The sequence below is a fragment of the Semicossyphus pulcher genome, unplaced genomic scaffold (genome assembly GCF_022749685.1).
Source record: "Semicossyphus pulcher isolate SPU_LCO1_2020_fin unplaced genomic scaffold, fSemPul1.0.p SCAF_23, whole genome shotgun sequence".
NCBI lineage: Eukaryota > Metazoa > Chordata > Actinopteri > Labriformes > Labridae > Semicossyphus > Semicossyphus pulcher.
In genome coordinates this window covers 11291007-11314663 of record NW_027211697.1, presented here as the reverse complement: position 1 = coordinate 11314663, position 23657 = coordinate 11291007, and the positions used below count along the sequence as shown (strand labels likewise).

The window sequence follows — 23657 nt, the reverse complement described above, 5'->3', positions numbered from 1 at the left end:
AACTGATTGTAATCAGAACATTAGGCTCTATGTAAACCCAGTGTGAGGGGAATCAGAGGGGAGCACAGAACCAGCTAAATATTGTCCTGTAACCTCATTAAAAGATTAAAGTCTTACAAATAACTGTAAATTAACTCTTTCTCAGCAACCTTAAATTGGCCCTAAATTTGAATCCCCTTTTAAAAAGCGTTCACATGTTTGAACAGCCGTGTAAAGTCTACCTGGCCCGGCTCTCTCTTCTAAAGGATGACCCCGTCTAAAATAGCCCCCCACACAAAGACGGGTTCACAAGGCCTTCTGACAGCGGAGCGCCGCTGAGTGAGAGCCTCTTAGTTCTGAGGAGTCCAAAGGATGGCCTTCAAGTGTATGCACTGACCTTTGCTGATGAAAGGGCTGAAAATGGTATTTTAACAATATCATGATGCCCTTTCAATATGAAAGGCAGCATAAGCAACACTCTTAGCCAAAGGAAGTTAAAAGGAGCGGGGGCGGCAGGAGAGCGAGGTGAGGCAAAGTGTGTGTGAAGATATCAGTGTGCATGTGTGTGAAGGTATAAAGTATTACATATTTACATTAAGTAAGGTCTCATGTGAGGTAGATACTTGTGGAAAACGATCCACGGCTCACACGAGGGTGTCAGGCGATACAGCACAACTCTCGTCCCTTTAAATTAGATTCCTCATCGTCGAGCGACATTGTTGCTAACGTGTATTAATCCGCAGCTGCAAATAGTCCCAAAGAAATACGGCATTTACTCCTGTTTAAGTATCGTCTGCCAACACCTGCACTGCCCAGTTGTTTTAGGAAATAGAGCCCCTTAGAAAAGGAAACCAGGAAGGAACCAAGGAGCTCAAGAGCGAGAGCAACCGATAAGGTAGGGACGTATTTAAAGACGGACTGTTATTTAGTTTCGTAATGAGATTTGTAGAACATATGAAAGATGTAATATTGGCTTTTAAAGGGTGGCTGTACATGATCAATAACTCACAGTGATCACCCGAAAGCCCCCGAGAACAACAAGCAAGCTACTCCGTGCTTTAGCCTCCTCTTTCATTTAAGAAGTGATGCCTTTGTAGCTTTTTATTATTCCTGAAACTCATCTCAGACCTGACATTTATATTGACGGTGAGGCGTTGAGCGTTTCAAAGTGGATCACTATAAAAAGTGTTGCACTATTAAATAACAGACCCTTTACTAAAGAGGGTTCAATTCTAAGAGACGTGAGACAAAATCCACAGTCTTTTTTTTTCTGGTAAATTTGTTTAAACTTTATCTGAAGATGATTTCAGCAGTTTAAAGTACAGAAATCAAAAGGGTGTAATCCAAATAAAGTTGCTGGTTGGTTATAAAATTATTTTGCAATAAAATGTTTGATTCTTTTGAAGATTGACACTTTGTTCGTCTAACTTAAACATTCAATTTTTGCACAAAGTGACAATTTTGTCGACAAAATTCATAAAAAAGGGTCATTAAAGTTGTAATCTCAAAGATCTCAGTTTGTGACGTCCACGGTTGGCTCCGGTTGTAACTCTTGATTTTCCTGGCTGACGGTCGCTTTCCTTTTCAGACTGTTTGCTTCATCTGAGCGTCGAGTTTGTTTCTTTTTCTTTAGATTTTCACTTCTTGTTGAAGTTGTATCTGTAGTCATCCATCTTTTCTTTGTTTGTTCAGCCATAGTAGATTACTGTTTACTTGCAACACTTGCAGAGAGCGGAAAAGCAGCCGCTTAGCTCCGCCTACCCTCTCTGGCAGACCAACCACTGCTGGTTATATATATATACTACATCCTGCGTTCGTTAGTAGTCTGTAGTATGGAGGAGCTTTTCAAATTAATTTAGCAGTATGCTACACCAGGCAGAAGTAAACAATAACCGCTGCTTCCTTAGCTACAGCACCCCTTTCTGCTGGAATGCTGCTGCTGTCTGTTATTTGAACTGCCACTGTGATGTTCCAGCGCTTTGCATTGTGGGATACAGCAGGCGAGGTAGACTGGTCCGATGCATCCTGGAGATTTTCTCCGTATCAGTTCGACATCCGGGTATTTTTGGCACACTGCACATGTTGCTTTTGTTTGCACACTGCATACTACATTTTGGCCAAATCAGTACTGCCTTTCCGTTGTGTTACCTCATTCGGTGATAGACATTTAACATTTATTTAAATTAATATAGTACGTAAAATGTGTTTCAATGTTCATACGGGCACTTTAGCTGTAAGACCGGATTAAGAAATAGTGAACCTCGACGAGACAGACTTTACCGCACATCTGTAACTTAAATTGACGCAGCAGTCTGTTCTCAGCCACCGTGTGACTTTTCATCTGTTCACTGGGGCCCTAATTGAGTCTGAGCACACTCCACAGTACACGCACACCGTTCCCGCAGTGCCACAGGAGGCCGAACCCCGCAAATAGCGGTGTGAAATGTACTTATAGCACGATTTGCCAAATGTCTCATTAAAACACACTTTAGATACTCTCCTTAAATCACAGAGGCTCCGGTGGCCAAATTAATGCTGCATGTTTTAATTTCCAACAGGGAGTAAATTAAGAGCTGATAATGGATGCAAATCTGGCGGATATTTCTCTCTGGAACTCTCCACAGCGGGGGTGTGTGTGTGTGTGTGTGTGTGTGTGGTGGAGTTTGTTGTACACACACACACACACACACACACACATCCCAATTAGAGCTGAAAGAATCCATCACAAGACACACAGAAAAAAACCATAGGAAGCCATTTGCTAATTTGAAAAATAGAACATTTTAATAAAGGCTACATCTCTTCATAATTACAATAATTAAAGTACCGAGGCATCTTTTCAACTGAGCTCTATAGAACGCATAATTTACAGTTTACAAGTGGAGCCAAGGAAGCCATGAAAAATATTATAAAACATAAACATGATGAAACGGATACTAAAAGGCATAAAAATATCTTTTCAACATAAGGCCCCTTGAGAAAACCAAGGGAGTAATAGGACCCTGAAAACTGGGTAAAACACGGCAAGAATCCATGTAGGCACAGCTACTGTACTCAGTATCAACACTATGGACATAGTGTATATCACCACCATCATCATCATCATCTGCAGCTCAGAGTGCAGGCTTCAAACACACACAGAGTAACCCCTACTCAACAACAACTCAGTCACACAATCACGAAGGTAAGCACGTTGGGGAGCACGTTATAGAGCTTTTTGTTGGTAAATATTAATATTGGTGTAAACACATTTTGGGGACCTGTTCAGGGCCGTTTCCTCTCTACAAATACGTAGGCTATTTGTGCGATGCCTGCGCCACTGAAACAAAGGCACTAAGACGCGACAGATCAAGGCTAGCTGGGCAGACTCCCAGTGTGGGGAATTAAACATTAATAGCATTTTTGTTCCTTTTTTAAAAGTACACTCAGGGCCCTTCAGAGCAGATGGGGACACAACCACAAATAGCACTGCAGTAGTAAATATATTATTAAACTTTTAAGTGATAGAGAGCCATTCTCAAAGCTTCAGCAGTAAGCTCTCCAGCCAAGAGATCAGAGATGTCCCACTAAACCTCCAGGAGCAGGAGCGGAGTTTCTGAAGAGGTATTTTTGAAGTTTACAGTTCAGTATGAGGGGCAGAAAATGAATATAACCCATTTCCTTTGCTTGAGAACTGATGCACAGAAGGGAATGAAAAATAATCAGGAAAATCAGAGAGGTTTCTCCAACTCCAAGCAGCTTGTCCATGGAAGAATAAACGGGTTGGGGCAGGGATTTTTCCAATAAATAGCAATAGAAATCTTTACACAGCAATACGAGCATCACAATACAATGCAATGTACATGTATATTTGCATATACATTTTAGCGGTGTGCTAGCAAGTTGCCCGTAAGCAAATGCTAGTACAGGCCGGGGCAGGCGGGTTATCAGTCTCAGATTTGAACCCGCCGCCGCCCCGCTTCTTTGAGGAGTGGTCATTCACCTAGAGTCTCTAGAGTTTTCTCTGCTGGAAACACGGAGACGTTTCAGTCCAGCAACACACAATCCGCCGTTTCTTCACCGATAGTCTTCTTTTTTTTTAACCCAGTCCATCTTCCCGAACCTTGTATCTCCAGTCTTAGCTTAAAAAGACACAGACGTCGTGTTTCCGAGCACATGAAGGAGTAAATCCACGGAGGGGTGAAGCGTCCCGAAGGAGAGTAATCCGCGACACGAGGGAGGGTCCTCACTCCATCCTCTCCACCTTGCCCAGGATCTTTCCCTCGTAGGTGGGCAGCAAGGAGCCGTCGTCAGACACCTCCTCAAAGACCGCGCCGCACTCGAACTCATCGCTGGCCTTCTTGAAGTAGTACCTGCAGCAGAGAGACAACAGAGAGTTAACACCCACAGACTCTTTCTTTATACCTCTTTCCCACCAAAATTAGCACAATGATGCAGGTTTCTCAGACCCGCTAATAAATGCTGATTGTCTTTTTTCCCATTGCCAGTGAAGTATACTCCTTCCGGTGGTTAGGTCTTTATTGTATCTATTACTCATTCAGTCTGTGTATCAAACTCGGCGCCGACAAATTTGGAACGATGTTCGAGCGCTGCTCGGACGGAGACGGGCGGAATTTGTAGCTGAGACGATGAGGACAAGTTACCGACGGAGCGTAAAATCGCGCCGGAAAGGGGTTTTGTGTTCGCATCAATGCGGATCGGAGCCGAGGCGCTAATTACCCGGGTCTACTGCAGAGTCATTACCCGGGTCTGAAAGCCGATTGTAGCGTGTAGCGTGTTTTTTGACCAGTGGGAAAGCGGCTATACAGGCACGATTCAAGATAAAAGCCAAAAGAGCCTCAAAGTCAAACAGCTTGTTGCCGCCCCCTTTCTGCCACCGTCTCATCATCAAGCATCACTTCCGCTCTCTGCGAAGAGCCACTTGGTGCACAATCAGCCGAGCCTGCTGAGTCCACCGGCTTCTCGAGGTGGGGTGCGACCTCTGTCTGAAATAAGACACTCCCACTCTTCATCTCATCTCTCTTTCACCTCTCCTTTTCCTTCTTCTCCACCGTGTTGTGAGTTCTGCCCCGGCTAACAGGGGCCAATTAGGCCAGCGTGCAAATGAAGGGGTCCTTTGACAAAGGCTGAAATTTTGGGTGCCTGGAAGTCTGCCTGTCATTACCCCCCCCTCCTAACTCCAACACACCCGCTCGTGCACTTGTTAGAAGACGCACGTGCGCGGGCTTTCACTCGGCCCTCATCCCCGTTTCATTACTACAGGACAAAGAAAAGAACAAAGTGGAGGAGGAGGAGGAGGAGTACACCGTGTACTTCCTTGCCCCTGTTGATAGCATGAGCTCTCGCTGGGTGCTATAGGAAGGGCAGCAGACTGACAACTTTCTGTGTGTGTGCGTGCTGACGAAAAAGCGAGGAGGGGCTTCTCGTCAGCCGTGACTTCACTGGGCCATTAATGATGCAACCCCCCCATCCTGGTTTTTAGAGGAAGAGAAAGCAGCAGGGGTGGGTTTCACTCATTAACTATGTAATGGAAAAATGCCTCGGTTTGCTCCATGTGTGGGGTGACTGGAATGCGGGTATGTTTGTGAGCATTTTGTTTTTAATGAGATGTGAGGCTGACAAAGTCCAACATGTGATTCTTATAAAAAAACAAAAAACAGAGCTGCAGAATCCTCGCAAAGACTCGCCGATCAGCGCGAAGGTGGTCTCTAATAAAAGCAGCTACATGAAATTATCGGAAGGCTTTAACTTGAGCGAGTAAATAAGACAATGTGGATAAATCAGAGGAGATGAAAGAGCGTAAAACACGACTAATAACTGTATCCTTCTCTCCCGTCCTGAGGAGGAAAGAGAGAACTCCACTCGTTCAAAAAAATCTTCAAAGAGCCACGCTCTTTTTTCTGCTGAGAGAGACAGACAGAGACAGAGAGAGCCTGAATTTCCACTGGAACATGTTTTATGTGGCTAGATCTGTTTTTCCCCCCTTCTCCCCTTCTCCCTGCGTTTGCACTGACATCTGGCACCAATATCGTCTGGCAGGGCCCGGCAGTACTGTTCTTTGTTGAACCGCTGCCATGTTGAAATGACCCAACTCCACACATTCTCTGGCTGCTATTAAAGCGCTGCGCCGCTCTCTTTCCAAAAAATGCGGATGGTATGACACGGGAACTGAGACGCCGAGCCAAGAGAGAGGAGTAAAGAAGAGGGGGGAGACGGACAGATGTGGGGAGCTCGGAGCTAAGTGCTTGTCACATTTGTTGATGCGAAAACGCGGCGCACATCTGGACGGGAAGAAGCGCCTGTAAGTTCTGCTAAAAAGAGTCGGATACCTGTAATTATTAACACAATACTCGACTCATGCTTGTCCTGGAGAGCACGGCGGCCGAAACAGTGAATGTTTGATCTTTTCCCTTTAATGCCGACTGGAGAGAAGCAATCAAAGAAAGAATCTCTCTCTGCAAACACGCCGGAGCTGCGCGGCCTCAGTCAGCGCCCTCAAGTACAGCAAACAAGCGTATCTGGCATTTAACAATCTGCCTTTCAAAAATATCCATAAAATGATTACAACATGTGTAAACATTGTGCACGTTCAACGCAAGCACGTTCACGTACACACACACACACACACACACACCAGGGCAGGGGAAAAGAGAGCCCCTGATAGCATCAGTGAAGAATTTGCACGCTGGCCATTTGTGTGAGTCTTTGTTGGTTGAAATGAAAGGGGCCGGGGCTTCAAAGCCGTGTGTATTAAGTGTGCCTTAGCATGGAAATCAATACCAGATGGGACCCAAATCGCTGCAGTTCAAACTCTTCCACTAACCCCCGCACCACCCACCCTCCCGCGCTCGCTCGCTCTTGTCCTTTCCTTTTCATTGCACCCCCCTCAACACACGCACACACACACATAAAACCCACAGAGGGGTGAATCTGACTGCACACACACAAACTCCGATAACAGAGCTGCACACAGACAACGCTCTGATAAATGTGGACAGAATACATCAGGTCACACGGGCGGCTGACCACATTTCAACAGTCAAATAATGTAGCATTAGACGGTGACGCTTTAGCTCACGATAGCTCGCTTCAGCTTGTGGTTTCCATTAGTGCTTCCCTGTTGGATTGTGGTCATTTTGATTGCTCTAAATGTCTTAGAAAGGTCACCAGGTTAGGCTGAGATGACGGTAATGAAGAATTTACTCCTCCACTTCCTGTCCCATTAGTTTGCAACGTTTAAAAAATGAAGTTTTAATAACACGCTTCCCTTTTCTGAAGTCTCACTTCCAGCCTGCGGGAGGGTTGCTCCATAAATCATTTTTGTGTTTTCAAACACTTTGTAGATCAAGGCCGATGAACTGATAGCGCTTTTATAGCCCGCAATCACAGCGTCACAGAAGCACCGATGGCAAAAGTTCACATTACATCACTGAATTTACCCTCGTAAAACTTTAAGGAGCAACTGGCCCCTGGAAAAAGCCACCGTCAGTCACAGCTGGTGTTCTCTGTAATCGATAGAAGCAGTAATGTTTGAAATTGGCGCCATAGCTGTGGAGAAAGTCGTACAAACAGCTCGTGGTTTCTCCCATTCTACATTCCTACAACACCCAGCGTGCATTGCGCCCCTCCCTCTGAAAGGAACGGCCCAGCGAGAGACGCGGGAGTAAAATACGACCGCTTTCCAGTCAAGGACATTGATCGCTGCAGGCAACGGCTCAGAGCGGCACAGAATCGGAAACACGACGAGAATATACCGGTGGATCGTCGAAAACATCTTCAGGATTTCAAATCTGACGATTTTGAACGAGACATCGGAGGCGGGCGTCCCGGGCTACGTAAAACGCCTCATCTGGCGGAGGTTTTCCAGGGCCCATTGGAGAAGCGTAATGGCTTTAGCTCCCCATAACAGCATGAGAGGACTACCGGCCCTTTAAGGCAACACCTCTATTCGGAGTGAGTCTCCATCCACACACCTGTAGTTGCCCTTCTTGCGGAGCTGCTCCTTGAAGTGGCCCAGATTGAGACTGTGGCTCTTCATCGTCCTCCGGTACGGGATCTCCTCCCCGCAGAAGAAATATGTCACCACTGTCTCGCCGCCGCACACCCCATGGCTTCCTGAACCCTTTTTACACTCCTTCATCCTGATTGTGGAGGAGACAAAGAGTGTGTTAGAAGGAGTGGACATCATCGTGATGAGAAAATAACGACTTGAAGAGAAATCAGAAACAGAGCAAAGCTTCTCAGGGACTGAAAACTAAATGTGCTAAAGTGTACAGAAGAGAGGACTAGAAATACATAACAGCACCCTAAAAGAAGAATACCACTGAGTGAGAGAGAGAGTGACCCAGTGCCATCAGAAAGTGTGTACTTGTGTGTTGTGTGTGTGCATGGAGAAGGGGCACAGTATTATCAATTCCCCTTCAGCTATGTCCAAGGCTTTGTAGGCCCACTTCAGAGGAGCTCTCTCTTTGCTAAGCTCTGCTCGCCCCAGCCGACTGCCAGCTCACTGAAGGACAGCCAATAAAAATGATACATATATATGAAAGGGATGTCTCAGTCAGGTGGTGCGGTGACTACACACTCCCCACACACAGCACAAATACACAAGATTCATGCAAACAGAGGCAGAGCCAGGCATCTGTGTACAAAGCTTAAAATAAGCTTTGCAAAAAGGGGGTCACCCTCTCTTTTAAGTGATGTATGTGGGTGTGTGCACATGTGCAATATGTAAGTTTGAACACTTGTCTGTCTGCCTACATGTGCGGCGAGCAAAAGCAGGTGTCAAGTTGGAAGAGTTAAAAGGGTAGAAGTACACTGCAAGGTGGAGGCTATGGCTGAGAGGAGGAGGAAGAGGAGCAGAGAGGAGGAGAGGAGAGGGAGGGCAGGACGCTAGAGGCATCGTACTCTTCTGATTGGAGGCCGGGGCTGGTTGTGGGGAGGCCAGCAGGGCTGGGATTGGCTAAAGACAGAGGGACGGACCCCTCACCCTGGACAGGCACTAGGTGGCTCTTCTCTTGCTGGACACTGGACACTGAATGCCTGAGAAGAGATGTGACAGACACTTAATCTCCTGGGATTGTTACAAGTCATACGACGAAGGCTAAGAGCAACATTCATCAGCTGCTCTCATGTTTCTGTGTACCTTTGCTTGGTAGTTTTGGTTGAGACCTCCTCCAGTCTGCGGCAGGCCTCCTCCAGCTGGGCCAAAGTGTTGGGAGGGGGCAGGGGAGGCATGGCTGGGTCCTGGATGAATGGCTGGGCGGGCTGGTGGCTACGTAGGTGGCCACAGCTTCCACCACCACCCCACGTGTGCGTCTGGGTGGAAGAGCCTCCAAAGGATTTCTTGGTGCTCTGGTTACTGCAGGGGAGAAATGAAAGATATGCATTAACAACATGCAATGCTGGGACGTATGTGACTGAATAAAACTATAAAACCAAAGAACTTTAGGTCCCTGCGAGCGCTCACCTGTGAGACTTGTGCCTGCCTTGCCGTTTACTTTCCAGGATCCACTGCAGCACATTCTGGGTGGGGTCAGTTGTGTCGCTGGGCAGCTGCGAGAGCCCGCAGTCCTCCATGCACCTCTCTGCTGCTCCGTCCTCAACCCCCGACCGACACACACGCCTGGACAGAGAGCTGGAACGCCTGGGAGGAAGAGAGACGTTTTAATACAAAAAGCAGGAGACATCAGGAGATACGCAGGAGAAGAATTCAGAGCAGCGCTTACCCCACGCTGCTGTCTGCTGAGACGGCCCCACACATCTCCCGGCCCAGGCTGCGGCTGCGCTGGTAAGGCTGGCAGGGCTGACACTCGCCACTGCTGGAGCACAGGCCGTGCACCCTGAGAGCTGCCTCCCTTTCAATCTGCTCCTTGCTCTTGGGACTGGCGTGATGGTGGATGTAATGGTGGTGGATGTGTTTTGTGCTCTGCCTGCTTACGAGGGTCCTGCTGGGTCCCAAGGCCAGACTGAGGGCCCCCTGGTCAGGACTTGAGATGGACGAAGGAGCGGAGGGTCCCGTCCTTACCAGGGCTTTGATACCTAAGCCTGCCCGTGTGAAGGCCGTGTGCTCCGGGGAGCTAGAGCGAGGGGAGTGGCGGATGACAGCAGGGGACTGGCAGCCAGGCGTCTTCAGGACGCGAGAGAGGTGTTCATCCAAGATGGCCTGCGGGTCCTCATCAGAGGAACCAGGAAGGAGCATCAGGGGGTGCGGAGAGAGCTGAGGAGCACTTGCAATAATCTCTGTATCTTCTCGCTCCTCCTCCTGGTGAGAAGGCACACAAAGTTATCATAATGAGGAATAAAAAAAAACTTCAATTGACTTTTCCAGTAAAAAAAGAAGCTCACACAAACCTCCTGAATCTGCTGCAGCCTCTCCTCCAGAGAGTTGATGGTGTCCTGCTTTCTCTTCAGGCTCTCCAGGCGGGAGATGAGCTGGGCTGCAAACATTGCCGGCTCCATCGGGACCATCTCCTTGGGAGGACGGCGAGTACGCTTTGGGGAGAAGGAGATACATTAGCCGTTGCATCATCCCTCCATGACCAAGCCCCGGTTCCCTCCCCAACATCGGTCTACATTTATGAATATTCTCCACCAGCGCACGCTCCGCCATTGGTGGTACTGATCCCGGGCGCTCTGATAGGCACCCAGCGCTCCGGGGTTGTTTCAAAAAAGTGTCAGGCCTGGCGTACGGTCACGCTGGGCTAGGCCGCGGCTGGGTCCCTCTGTCATCATCAGCAGGCCTCTTTAAAGTCAGCTCACTTCAAAGGCTTCCTCGTCAAATATCAAACACTCAGTGGGGGGAGAATAGGATAGCGGAGGGAGGGATGGAGGGATAGATAGATGGGAAGCAGTGGCTTTACATCTTGGAATAAAAGCCACATATCGACAGGGGGTGGAAGGGAACTCCAGTGAGGAAAGGATAAGGGATTAAAAATGTGGGAGAAGTTGAGATGCAGAGATGTGTCCTTGCAGGAGGGGAGAGAAAGAGAAAATGAAGAGAGGGAAGGATTGGAGGAAAGAGATAAAGGTGCCAAAAAAGGACAGGAGATCAGACAGGTTAAGGTAATTTATTCCCCCCTTGTCACACACTGGGCACCTTTGAGGTACAGTACAGTGACAGTACGAGGACGTGTGTGTACACGCACACACATTTTAAATTATTTGCATTTTTGCACCAGGGCTTTCTTGATTTTTCTTCTTCTTTCTTTTTTTGTCTCTCCCAACCCTTTGTAGTGAGGATGAAGGGGAGAAAAGAGTGAGAAAAAGAGGCGCTGTCTGATGGAGCCTAGGGCTGGTGCACCATGGGAATGGCAGCCATTGCCAAAAATCAGACGGGAAACAAAAACAAGAAAAAAAGCAAAAAATAAAGCAAAAGGGGGACAGGGAGAGAAGAGAAGCGAGAACCAATCTGTGGATCTTTTCTAACACAAGGAACTCAAAAAAAAACTGGGGTTACACCAAGTTTATTTTAACTCGCTGCTTCTGATACTTTTACTTTTGCAGGACGTCCCCCTGACTTTGTGTCGGACCTGCCTCACGCCACCAACTCCCCTCTGACCCACTCAGAGCTCACGTGACAAACTCTTCCCTAAGATCCCTCACTTTTAGGGAGGGGGGTTTGTGAATGTGCGCGCGCCTGTGTGTATATATATATTTATATATATAAGGGGGGTGGCGGTGCTGTGGAAAAAAAAAAAAGGGGCCAGCTCTGTTGGAAGTTGTCACTTCCCTGTGCGTTTGTTCCATTCATCCTCGGATCAAAGCGCTGCGTGTGCGCGCATGTGCGTGCGAGTGTGTCTGAGTATCTTTGTGTTTTTGTTGGGAAACCGGGCTGATTTCAGAGCCCTCGGGATAAAGCGGCAGCGATCTTCCTCATCTCTCCCCATTCTCCATATTTACAGCATCGGCAGGGAAGAAAAACCCCGGTGCGTTCCGAGCGCTGCGGCGATAAACAGCTTAGAGACCTCCCCATCTCCCGCAGACTTCAAGGAACCCTAATGGGGGTGTAGGTGACACCAAAGGTAGCGAGGGGGCTCGCAGCTTTATGTGTGTGTGTGTGCTCTTACGTGAGTGTGAGTGTGTGCATATGTGTGTGAGTGGGAGTAGATCTTTGACGTAAGTCTTCAGATCTTTGCTGGTGTTGTTGAATTGAAAATGCCGAATACAGTTTGCGGGACTATTCATAGAACCAAGAGACACCCGGAACAGAGGGTGGTATGGAAATTACTCTGTGGGACCCAGGTTCAAAAAGACTTCTGAGCATGTGTGTGTGTGTGTGTGTGTGTGTTTGTGTACTTACAGGGAAAGCAGGCAGAGAGACTTGACTGTTCATCCTCATGTTGCGCTGCATCTCTCTCTGTAGCTGTTTCTTGGATCCCAGTTTATACGGGGGGATGCCATCTCTGGGGGTTTACAGAGAGATCACAGAGGTCAATTACCCAATCAGACACATCGTTTAAGACCAAACAGCCATTCAGGAAGAAGCTTGTTAGCCAACTGAAGAGATCAAACGCATTTAAAGCAAGAAGAAACTGCATTTATTAATTCTCACATCCGTTTTTGTTTTCATCTTCGAGAGTTAAACTTAGAACAACAAAGATGCTCAGGAGGGAACGGAGGCAGCAGTCGGAGCAGACCAGGTCTACGCGGCTCTGAGTGAGGTGGTAGGAGGATCTGTGTGCCCTAGAAATGACACTCATTTTCAGCTCTGGCTCCAGCACAGCACTGGGAACCCTGCTGGCCATTTCCTTTCGACACCACACACACACACACACACACACACACTTACACACTCTGCAGTCACAGTGCGCTCTGCTCTACTGGCCAGAAGTGGTGTCAGCATTAGCATTCCCTTACTGACTTTAATGTAGAGCTGAGGACAGTGTTAGCATTAGCTACTGGTTATACTGATTCAAAGAGCTACTGCAGGACAGGACCCAGGGGTGCAGCTAACCTGGTTAAATCTATCTGAGGGGCTGAACGGCCGACTGGCTTAAGATGAAATCAACAAACGGCAAAGCTGGAGCTTCAAACTGAAACACTTGACAGTGTAAAACAGTCTTTTCTCCCATGCTAAACAGCAGTTTCCTGGTGACCTAGCCTAACTGAGGAGCACTTTTCCACTTTTGCTTTGAAATGCCACAGTCATGCGCATAAGCACGCCTCCCCCCCCACCCCCCCTCCCAATCTTCATTTGGCAAGCGCTGCCGCAGCCAGCCTCTGATCTCCGCACATCAAAAGGCTGGTTTGTAAGATAAGGTAATGTTTGAAGTCTGCGCAGCTGCATTCCCCAGCGTCCAAGCAAATCCATAAATAAGATATAAGCAAAAATCCCCCCCCCCCCCCCTTCCACCACTCTCTTTTTCTTCCCACCCAGCCGCCTCCTCCCCCGTTGCTTTTCCCTTTTTCTATTCTTTTCTTCATCTGTAAATGAAATTCAAATGTTTACGGCTCCTTTCAACTGACCTAAAGAGAGGCAGATATTCTGATCAAGGCCAGATCAGGCAGGAGCAGAGGCGGGGTGGGGGTTGTGTCCCTGTGGCCGGGGCTTTTTCACTACACTGGTCAAAGTACAGCAGAACGGGACTATATGGGCCCCGGTCTCTTTGAAGCAGGGCTGTGAAGAGATATGCCGGAGCAGAGGACTCCCTGTTGTAAAAACAAACTCTTTATAGCTGCCATATTTATGAGAAGCCGAGGCCTCTGGATGTTCTGAACATCAGCGTCCCAGTCTGTAAGTATCTTTAGCTTGGTCATGGTAAACCCCGCTGCTTCAGGGACATCATCCATGTGGGCCCTGCGTGCCTCCCATGTGAGGCGAGGGGAAGAAGAAGACGTACCGAGGTTTATCTGACCTGAGAGCCCTCGGCCTTGAGCTGCGCACCCTGAAATGACTTCATAGCACCTTGTCGCTTAAGAGACACGTGATTACGCCAAGTAATCCTACAGGAGAACGAGGCCCCCGGCACGTACACAGATCAGCGCAAACCACATGTGGACAGCGGCGCCACACTTCAAGCCAATCACTTGATTAGTCAATCGACAGGAAGTCAACCCGCGACAGTTCTGATGACTAACCAGCTGTTACAGTCATTTTGCAAGAATGTGAAGTTTGCGAAACTTTCAGACACTTAAAATAACGAATTATTCATCTGTTATTTGTTATATTTATGGATTCAAGGATGTTAAAACTAAAGCTGCAACTTTGCTCCATCAGATCTCATGATAGTTCTTCTTTTGCACATTTAATAACTCTGCACACTGTGTTTGCAAATCAACACCTCCCTGAATATTATGTTTAAATTCAATATTTATTATATTATTGTTGAGTTTACTTTGTTTACACTTTCCTTCTACTTATCTTCTAGTGTCACTTCATATTTATGGGGTATTCATTTTTCCGTTGCTATAGTTTTTGCTTGGATAACCTGCTGCTGAACATTTCTGCAGTTTGGGATCATATAATAGAGTAAAATTTGGAGTATAAGACCCAGTTTTAATACATTTTTTCAAATCTAAAAAGTGGGCTGCATCCGATATAATATACCAGGAGCAAATGCAAAGAGAGGCATGTTATTGTGCTACGGTATGTTACCCAGATGACGGCGCAATCCGGATGTTAAGCGGTGACGTCACACCTCCACATTAAACTGTTTCCGGGTCCAAGCCGCTACAACGTCTCCTTTTTACTATAGGCCGCAACTAACGTGATTGTTGCTAACGCTTCAACGCGGTCATGATCGCCATAGCAGCCGCCACCCTCACAACAATCAACGTTACTGTAGGCTGCCAGCTACCGCTCGCTAGCACCGGTAGCTAGCAGGATTGCAAACTCGACATGGTGAAAACAGAATGTAGGCTGTAATTTGTGTGCGTTTTGAATGTGTGACTTATACTCCGGATTTTACGGTACCTTTATCCATCAATCTATCTTTCCAGCAGAGCGCATGTTGACTGATGCACTTAATGTAAAACGTTAGTCACCTCACAAAGTGTCTCTGCATTTACAGGAAAAAAGAGGGATGTTTTTGAATGCAGGGATGGGGCTCGGCAGTCTGGCTTCAAGAGGCCACGATTTCCACTACAGCAAACCATTCTTCCACTTTGACTCCCACTCCGCACCTCATTTCACGTTCCCTTATGTGCTGGCATTCCTACACACACACACACACACACACGCATGTTTGGTTGGTAATCACTTACACGCTGCTGTCAGTCAGGGACATGGTATCGTCCGTCAAAGCGTCGCTGGACACCTCGCTGTCATTGGTGCTGCTGACGGGGGCGAAAGAGCCCACATGGCAGGGGTTGAGTGACTCTCCTCTCTTGTACGATCTGCAGAGGTTACAACAACAGACGTCAGATTGATGCTAACGTAGAACACTGTGAAAACATCCAACAGGTGGGTGACATTTCATTTATACAGTGAGAAATCAGTGTACGTTTCAGATGACCAGAGGAAAAGAAAAACAAGTGGGGATGTGTGAATATGACCTTTGCCCTTTAAAACAATGAACGTGACCGGCTGATTCATGCACCTGGCGACCTACAGCCCCCAAATACACGTTCATGTGCACTTGGAAAGCTGTGGTTTTCTCCTTATGTCCCATTTAAGCCTTCTTACAAAGCCCACAATTCCTCTCTTTCCATTTCTCTCATTCACACTCACTCTTTCCTCGGCATTCATCTCCCGCTGTGCATGCATTCTTGCCATGGTACAGAAGGAGGAGAAAAGGGGAGGGGGGAACGACTAGAGGGGGGGAAAAAAACTATAGAGCGGAAGCATGAGAGTGTGTCAGAGAAGGAAAGAAAGAGGAGAGGAAAAAAAAAAAGTAGGGGTCTTCATGAGGAGGGAGAGAGACCCAGCAGGACTAAAGCTGTAGGCCCCCCCAGCTCCGGGCTGACCTTCAGAGGGGCTTGCAAAGAGTCAGGTATTTAACACAGCTGGCCTTGCATTCTTCCCTCCCTGCCTCTCTCTCACCCCCCTTTATTTATCCTTTCTCCTCCCTCCCTTTCTTTCATTTGGTGCACCCTTCTCCTCCACCTCCTCTGCGTCCTTCCTTTCCGCTCTCTTTTCCCCCCTTTCTCGCTTTCTCTCCAAAAGCATGCCTCCTAGTCCCCATCCCTGAGATTTCAAAAGGAAGCGAGATAAAAGTGGAGATGGCAGCAAAGGAGGGAATCAGAGGAGAATTGACGCAAACAAAAAAAAAGAGGGAAGAATAAAGTGATGCGGCTGAGGAGGGGAGGTGTTGATTCTGTACTGTTGCTGCTTTTTAAAGAAAGTGAGGCAGACGCGAGGAGAGGAGAGGAGGTGAGGAGAGGGAAGCGGAAAAGGAAGAAATGGGTTCCACATGTTTTAAATCTGTGACAATGGGAGGCACCAGGGCTTCACGTCAGGCGAGAATCACTCTGGGCTACAGGCATTGAGCTATAGAGAAGTCCCGACCCCTCCTACTGACACACATAAGCTTGTTTTAAGAAGCAGGTAGCTGTCAGTGTGTTCAAGTTCAAATCTGTGTGAAACCTATAATTAAAAGGCAGGGATTGAAAGGTTATACTAAGCGACAAAGCTACAGAACATCAATTTCAAAGTGCCATCTATAGATTTATTTCCCTGCCGCAACAGGCTTGAGGACAGTGTGGTACAGGAGGAGGCATAGCATAGCAATGTCATCATCTATTATTTGCCGGCTGGGGCCAGAGCCAGCCGTGCTCTGTGAACTTTTCCCGTGGAAGACGATCCCTCATTCTGCTGAACTATTTCAAAGCCCCGGAAATCCAGGCGAGCGCCAGCAGAGGGCTGCTGCTGCTGGAGAGGGTGAGAGGGGCCAGAGAGAGCCAGGGAGGGGAACACCGACAGGGAGAGTTTTCTACAAACTTAACACAAACCCTGAAGTGATTTACAGAAAAAAACTCATGTGTGGCACTTTAAAGCATAATGTTTTCAGCTGCCTTTCATGTGGCAGGCAACTTAATTATAGCAGTGAATCTGCTCTAAAGCTTAGTAGAGGTTAAAGGTTTTGCAGCCATACCTGTATCCGCTTTCCATCACCTCCACCGCCCTCATGGACATGGTGGCCCTCTGCGCCTTCACCGACAGTCCAACCAGCGCTTTGGCTTTGAAATCACAACTCCACTCCTCTTCTTCATTGAGCGTAGGCAGGTATCCACATACAACTTTCAGGTCGCCTAGCCCGTTCGAGTTCACGTGATTGGGGTTCTCTCCCCCTGTCCTCACGTACTCCAGGTAAATGTCAGAGGTCAGAAACATCTGGTACGCGTTCTCCTCCATGTCTGTTTGGATCTCGGTCTGCGCCTGGTCGAACATGGCAGAGTCTATGTGCTGCTTCTTGATATTATCCCGTATGAAGGTTTTAGTCGCGGGCTTGAGCTGTTGGGCGACAATGCTGTTGTTTTCGATGTAGCGCTTGTAAATTGCTTTGGCGACTCTCTGCGTTTTGGTATCCTTGAGGTCCATTTGTCGGAAGCCATTGCAGGCGAACCAAAAGTCTAAAGCATCGACACATTTCTCTCGCTCCAGGAATGTCCTATAAAGTAGAGCACCGTCCTGGTCCCCGAGGAGAGAGTGCAAAGATTTTGTCCACCGGGACAGCGGTGAATCCGGGGATGCACTCCCCTCTGGCTCCCCAAGACCATCCTCGTTCCTCCTCGCCGAGGAGCCCGGAGAGCCGAGCAGAACCGATTTAGGGGGTTCAAGGGCTTTCATCATTACGAGTTTGCCGGGGTAGCAGGGCGCCTCGCCCTCCTCCCCCGGCACCGGGGGTCGAGGAGCATCTTCTCTGAAACTACTGGCGATATGGTCCATAAGCGCCCGGCTCATGGCTCTGAAGGCAGCAGGAGAGAGATCCTGTGTGTTGTTCGCCTCCTCTGAGCTTCTACTGTAATCTCCTCACTCTCTTATGTCAGCGGGGGAGCTTCTCTCCGGCTGCCCGTCTTCTCTCTGAAACACAAAGTATTGATCTAATCAAAACCAGATCCGCCCCAACTTCAAAGGGGGAGAGACGCAGTAAGAGTCTTTTCAGACCCTCTCTGACTTTTACAGAAGGAGACGGACTAGTTCACAGAGAAAAATCTGAGAAAACGCTGCAGCAGCATTACATAAACACTGAGATTTTCATACCTCAACCTAGAATGTGATTTCTGCCGTGGCGCCTTTGGCGAGGGCGCAAATGAACAAGAATTAAACAGTGTTTTATTTCGCTTATCAAACCACCTGAGCGATGCCTTGACTGAATCTACATCATCTTCCTTTTGCGAAGTAGTACTCACACGTATCTCGATCGGGCCTGTGACCCGATGATCATTAATAAGTCATTAATCCTTCAAAATGCCTGAGCATTACGCACGGAGCGGCTTTATTAACGCTTCCGGATCCATCACGCCTGATGTCAGGGTTATAGCCCGGCTGCCTGCTGCAGAATGCGAGCACATGTCCTCCTCTCATCCATCCCTGCCACTTTCTTATATTCTGGGCAGTAATTTCTGCGTCGCTACATCTCATCACAAGCGGCTAAATCACGTCAAATTGAGCCTCCCCGCGAGGACATGTAGGACACAGATGTGGGACAAACTCGAGGAGATCGAAAACGTGAGCAAAATAGTGAATAGAGTTCACTGGCTGCTGCTAATGCTGCTTGTTGAACTACGTCCAGCTGTCTGTTGTTCCATTATCGCAGAGATTATGAGCAGTTTGTTACACATGATCGCCTCTTCACCTAAACGCATCAGTGTTACAGTTTATCAGCGAATGATGTGCAACATTGCAGATGTCACTTTGTATCACTGACACACGGCACATTGCTCAAGTGGCAAACTTATCAGAGAGACAGTAAAAAAAAAACAGCCCCGGACACAGCAACTACTTAAATCCTCTAAGTGTATCGGACACCTCTCGAAAAGATACGCAAATTACCCTTCACGAGAGCGGGTACATTACACAAACAGTCAGGTTAATACTGTCACGTAGTCTGGAGTCTTACAAAGTTGCTCAATGCTGCATCTATGGCGAAAAAACAACCCTTTCTTCAACGTCCAATCCCAAGTACACCAAAGTCTCAGATCTTGTGGGGGAGGAATTCCACTAAAAACGAGCTCTTCTTACAATTTTATACTTCGACTTTAAATATGTAATCAAACAACTTCCAAAAGAAAATGAAGTGAATGGAACAGATACGATATAAGGCGTTTTTGATCTTTAAACACCAAGAAAAGCGGCTCATTTTCCCCCAGAACATTACTTCAAAGGCGAGTCAACAGCACATCAAAGGGAACTCCGATGGGGGCCAGTTTGAGGAGGCACACACTCTTGTAACTTACCATCGATCCACGAGTTCTCCACACAAATTAAACTCCTGTAGTTGTTTTTTATCCACACAAAAACGCGTATAATCCACAGTATTCGTCTCCGCGACGCGTCCACATACGGTCCGTGCAGGTTTGAGTCGGTTTACGGAGAGAAAAATGCACTCGAGAGGAAAAAAATACCGCTTTTCTCCCTCCTCCTTTTCTCCTCCCTTTGGTTTCAGGCTGCCATGCCGCACGGTAGGTCTCTCCTGCAGGCGACTCCAACACCAACTGAGCCGACAGGCTGGAGCAGCGCACTTCAAAGTAAGAAACCGACTGCCGGGTCCCGACAGCTGCATAAAACACAATTGAGCCCAATGCCACCGAAAAAAAAAAAACAGGTGTCGACGCTTCCCGGATACGTTGCAGTCACTGTGGGTGAAACATATTTTAAAGGTTGCTGGGTTTATTTCCTGACCTGGGATTTTTTTGCTACGTTTTACCAATCTTTTCCCACATCACGAAGTTGCAGCTACATAGTGAGGACCTTATCAAAGACAAGGAATCTTGAGCCAACTCCCCGAGGCTTTGGAGCGTCAGAAGTAACTGATCTGCCGCCCCAATAGCATTATCGCTACAATCCCTCTGTTGCTACATAAACTTTAAAGACGCAGAGATCCTTTCTTTTCAAAACCCGCATAGTTTTCCAGATTAATCCACTGGAGTCCCGGGGATGCACAATGCATGCACCGGCGTGTGTAAAATAGCACGTTCATATCCTCGTATGAATTTTTAGTCACATAACAAGACCACAATAGCTCTGAAGAATAATGAAACTATACGTTTAAATCCTTTAGGCACCTATTTATAAAAAAACACAGACGTCTGCCTCCTGCAGGAGTTTAAGACTTGCAGAAGAAAACTTCAGCAGGACAAAAGTCTTTTGGATTATTCACAAACCCAGGCATTTTAAATACGCCACTTTAACTATCAGACATTATTTAGATGCACCATGTTGCAATAGGACCTTGTATCATAGCGCTGTTATCACTCTACAGCTCCTACCAGTGGTAATAAGGGCACATAGTCATGCATAACACACCAGATTAAAACATCTGTTTACCGCGGATAAGTTCCCTGAAGGATGTTATCATATCATTTAAGAAACAGAAGAAATACTCCTCTCTGCAGCTCTGACAGCACAGCTCGTTCTGCTGTCTGTATACCCCTTAACGGCAGCAGAGATAACATGAAAAGGAGTGAAAAGCCATCAGACATTCAATATACATCCACTCACCGGTCTGACTGAGAGGATACAGACAGCAGTGGACGATTTCCTGTGTACTTTCTTTATTCTTACTGGACCGGCTGCTGGCAGTGATGCTAATAGTGTTTATAGAACAGAGGCAAAAGTGTTTTGGATGGGTCTTTATAGTGTTAAAATGAGCCTCCACAGGAGACCCTCCGTACAAGATGACTGGCTATATTCTTGAAAGGTAGACAGTAGGTGTCTGTGTGTCCTTGTTGTCTCGGCGGACGGAGGCTCAAAAAGTACAGTACAAAGACGGCAAACACTTTGATCAGCCTGTTTACTAAAGGTGCTGTGAAACTTTCTCCCTTGATACCTCGCTTCCCATCAAGGTTAATAAAAGAGGAAATTGCTCTTGAAGAGGCCGTGATGACTAAGGGATTAGTCATCATTCAAAGGCCACTTTAACAGGCTCACATCCTGCACAAAAACATTCCCAATATGTCCTCATCAAACTCACTGTTACATATGCCCCCATGAGAAGGGCTTGTGAAGTGGCGCAACTGTTTTGAAGAAGTCTTATTGAGCGGCGACACCTGAACACCACATTTTAATAGTTGTTTAAAAGTTTGCAAGCGGGAGAGACGTTTAAACTGTTTGCGAAAAGGTAGGAGTAAACATTTCAAATATAGCGCTAAATATGATGGAGAAACGGCTGAAATCGTTAGCTAAAAGTTATGACTGACTAGACTAAAATTAACCAATAAACAGTTTAAAAACACGGCTAAATGTGAGGTATAAACAGATGAAATAGACAAAAGTAAATAAGTCAAGTTGCTAGCTTAAAGTATTGAATAATCAGTTGAAATAGTTAGCTTAAAGAAATGGATACAATGTCGAAGGAAGTAGCTAAACATTGTGAGTGACCATTTAAAATCGTTAGCTAAAAGTGATCAATAAATGGTTGAAATAGATGAACGTGAAACATATCAAACAGTTAGGTTAAAGTAACAGATAAAAGTGATGATAAACAGTCGCTAAATGGCAGAATATGTTAAAACTAATGGATAAGCAGTTCAAATAGTTTGCTAATAGTTACGGGTAAATGGCTAAAAACAGCTAAATTGCCGTTGAAATACATAAAAGTAAATATTCAAATACTTTTCTAGAAATAATAGAGAAAAAATTGAATTAGTAAGCTAAAAGTATTCAATAAATGGTGTAAAAGGTTAGCTAGAAGAATAAATGGTTGAATCTTCTCTTTGGCGACACCCTCTGGCGATAAGCGGTAATTGTGGGCGGACACTTCCTACATATCTAGACGTCCACGGGCGGCTCCCTTTGTAACGGTTTTAACTCTTGATTTTCCTCGCTGACGGTCGCTTTGCCTTCATCTGAGCGTCGCGTTTGTTTCTTTTTCTTTGGATTTTCACTTATTGTTGAAGTTGTATCTGTAGTCATCCATCTTTTCTTTGTTTGTTCAGCCATAGTAGATTACTGTTTACTCGCAACACTTGCAGAAATGCAGCCGCTTAGCTCCGCCTACCCTCTCTGACAGACCAACCACTGCTGGCTGATGGAAAACGCGTCACTAACTGGGCGCTGCTTGTGATTTCTTCCACGAAAGTCGCCACAGTCTTTCATCAGTGGGCTGTAGGCTCAATCACCATTGTGTTACCTCATTCGGCGATAGATAGAGACTTAACAGACATTTATTTAAAATGTTATCACTTTAAAGCAAGTTGCAAAAACAGAATATCTCCTCTAACCAGGCTAGGTCTGCCTTTAAGCATACGGGTCATCTGGCTAATATACCGAGTGAGTCCTACCCCGACAATGTCAGCCTTTGTTAACTCTGGAGGGCTAAGCCTGACCTCTGACAGTAAACACACCAGGGTGGAAGCCATCAGCATGAAGATGGTGTGGACCCCCTGCCAGTACCAGGGGCCAGTTGGGCCCTCGTGTCCTGCCTTGTCAACCCCCTCTCTGGTTCATGGGAGGTCCCCATAGGTCGGGCCTTCCCTGCCGCCCCTCAGGAGCTGACCCCAGGTCTGAAACCGGCCTGAGACGAGGGGTGTCCTTGGCTCCTGGGCCTATAAAAAGACCCTTGAAAGAGGGCTTCAGGGGGAGAGGTTATGGGGTGTAACTGTCTCTCTGTTTGGGAAGATATTATTACAGGGACAGGTCGGATTCAGCCGGACTACAAAGAGGCCTATAAATAGGGACGGAAGGACGCGCATAAATCACTTGTGTGCACGATTAATTCTTTAATGTTTACAGCTCCTTCTGTCGCACAAAATAAACTAATTTTCTACGCTGTCATATTTGATGAAAACACCTCCAGTCTTAAAGGACGAGAGAGGTCTTTACGACGCTGCTATACGGTCTCCTGAGCAGCCTTGGCCTGTCGTAACTGCTACCGGCCACCTCAGTTGCAGCCATAAACACTCAAAGTGTGTGTGTGTGTGTGTACACCGGTGCTGTCCTCTCTGTGCTGCAGCTCTGTGATCAGTAACTGCTCTCAATTACAGTATTGTGTGCCGTTCCTTTCGGCTCGGGGTTAAACTCTTTGCAGACCCCTTTGAAGTGCTCATCCCTTTATCTCCAGCCAGAGCCAAGAATTTGGGGGAGGACAATGGAAAATGAAACCAAGAGGGAAGCTTATGGCAATTATCAACCAAGGCCATGAGGAGGAAGTCAGCTCACACAGACGCAGGAGAGAGAGAGAGAGCAGATAAAGAGAGCAGGAGACAGCCGATGTAGGACAGGGGGTTACTGTTTCAAGTTTGTTTGGTGTGTACACACCCCGGGCAACAACCGACTGCAGAGAGAGGAAATGGAGGCTGCCTCTTCAAAGTAGGTGACAACAGGGGGACAATGGCCTCTGAAGGGAGCAAGGAGCTGATGAGAGGAGCTGCGGTGGTCGCGAGGGGAGGGGGGGTACAGGGGGTCAAACACAACTTAAGCGAAGGACCAAAGAGTGGCATGAGAGGACGTGAGGAGAAGGATGGAGGAGGACGGAGGGAGAAGTGCTGTTGTCAGCAGAATCAAACGGCACGCAGAGAGAGAGCTGAGGAAGATACAATTAAAGTGTGGAGTTAAGACAGGCTTTGAAGTTGGACATGGT

The 23657-nt window shown here is 47.1% G+C and overlaps 1 protein-coding gene across 1 annotated transcript; it reads right to left on the bottom strand.

Annotated features, from left to right (window-relative positions):
* Window positions 1-2745: 2745 nt before the first annotated feature.
* On the bottom strand, window positions 2746-19523 carry axin2 (axin 2 (conductin, axil)). The gene is made up of 11 exons (XM_069674736.1): window positions 19315-19523; window positions 17010-17938; window positions 15181-15312; window positions 12278-12380; window positions 10330-10470; window positions 9705-10240; window positions 9446-9622; window positions 9122-9337; window positions 8884-9018; window positions 7953-8120; window positions 2746-4331 (listed from the first exon to the last, which is right to left on the bottom strand). The coding sequence occupies exons 2-11, from the start codon at window positions 17816-17818 to the stop codon at window positions 4205-4207; spliced, it is 2544 nt and encodes an 847-aa protein (XP_069530837.1). The 5' UTR covers window positions 17819-17938; window positions 19315-19523; the 3' UTR covers window positions 2746-4204.
* Between the last annotated feature and the right edge of the window lie 4134 nt (window positions 19524-23657).

What these genes read in the sequence shown, in the direction of transcription:
- axin2 (XM_069674736.1), bottom strand. Translation starts at nt 17,818, where the DNA reads ATGAGCCGGGCGCTTATGGACCATATCGCCAGTAGTTTCAGAGAAGAT. An exon ending in GGCAGGCACAAGTCTCACAG is followed by an intron (nt 9,338 to 9,445) that starts GTGAGCGCTCGC and finishes TCTCCCCTGCAG; the next exon opens with TAACCAGAGCACCAAGAAAT. An exon ending in CGCAAGAAGGGCAACTACAG is followed by an intron (nt 4,332 to 7,952) that starts GTGTGTGGATGG and finishes TCTCTGCTGCAG; the next exon opens with GTACTACTTCAAGAAGGCCA.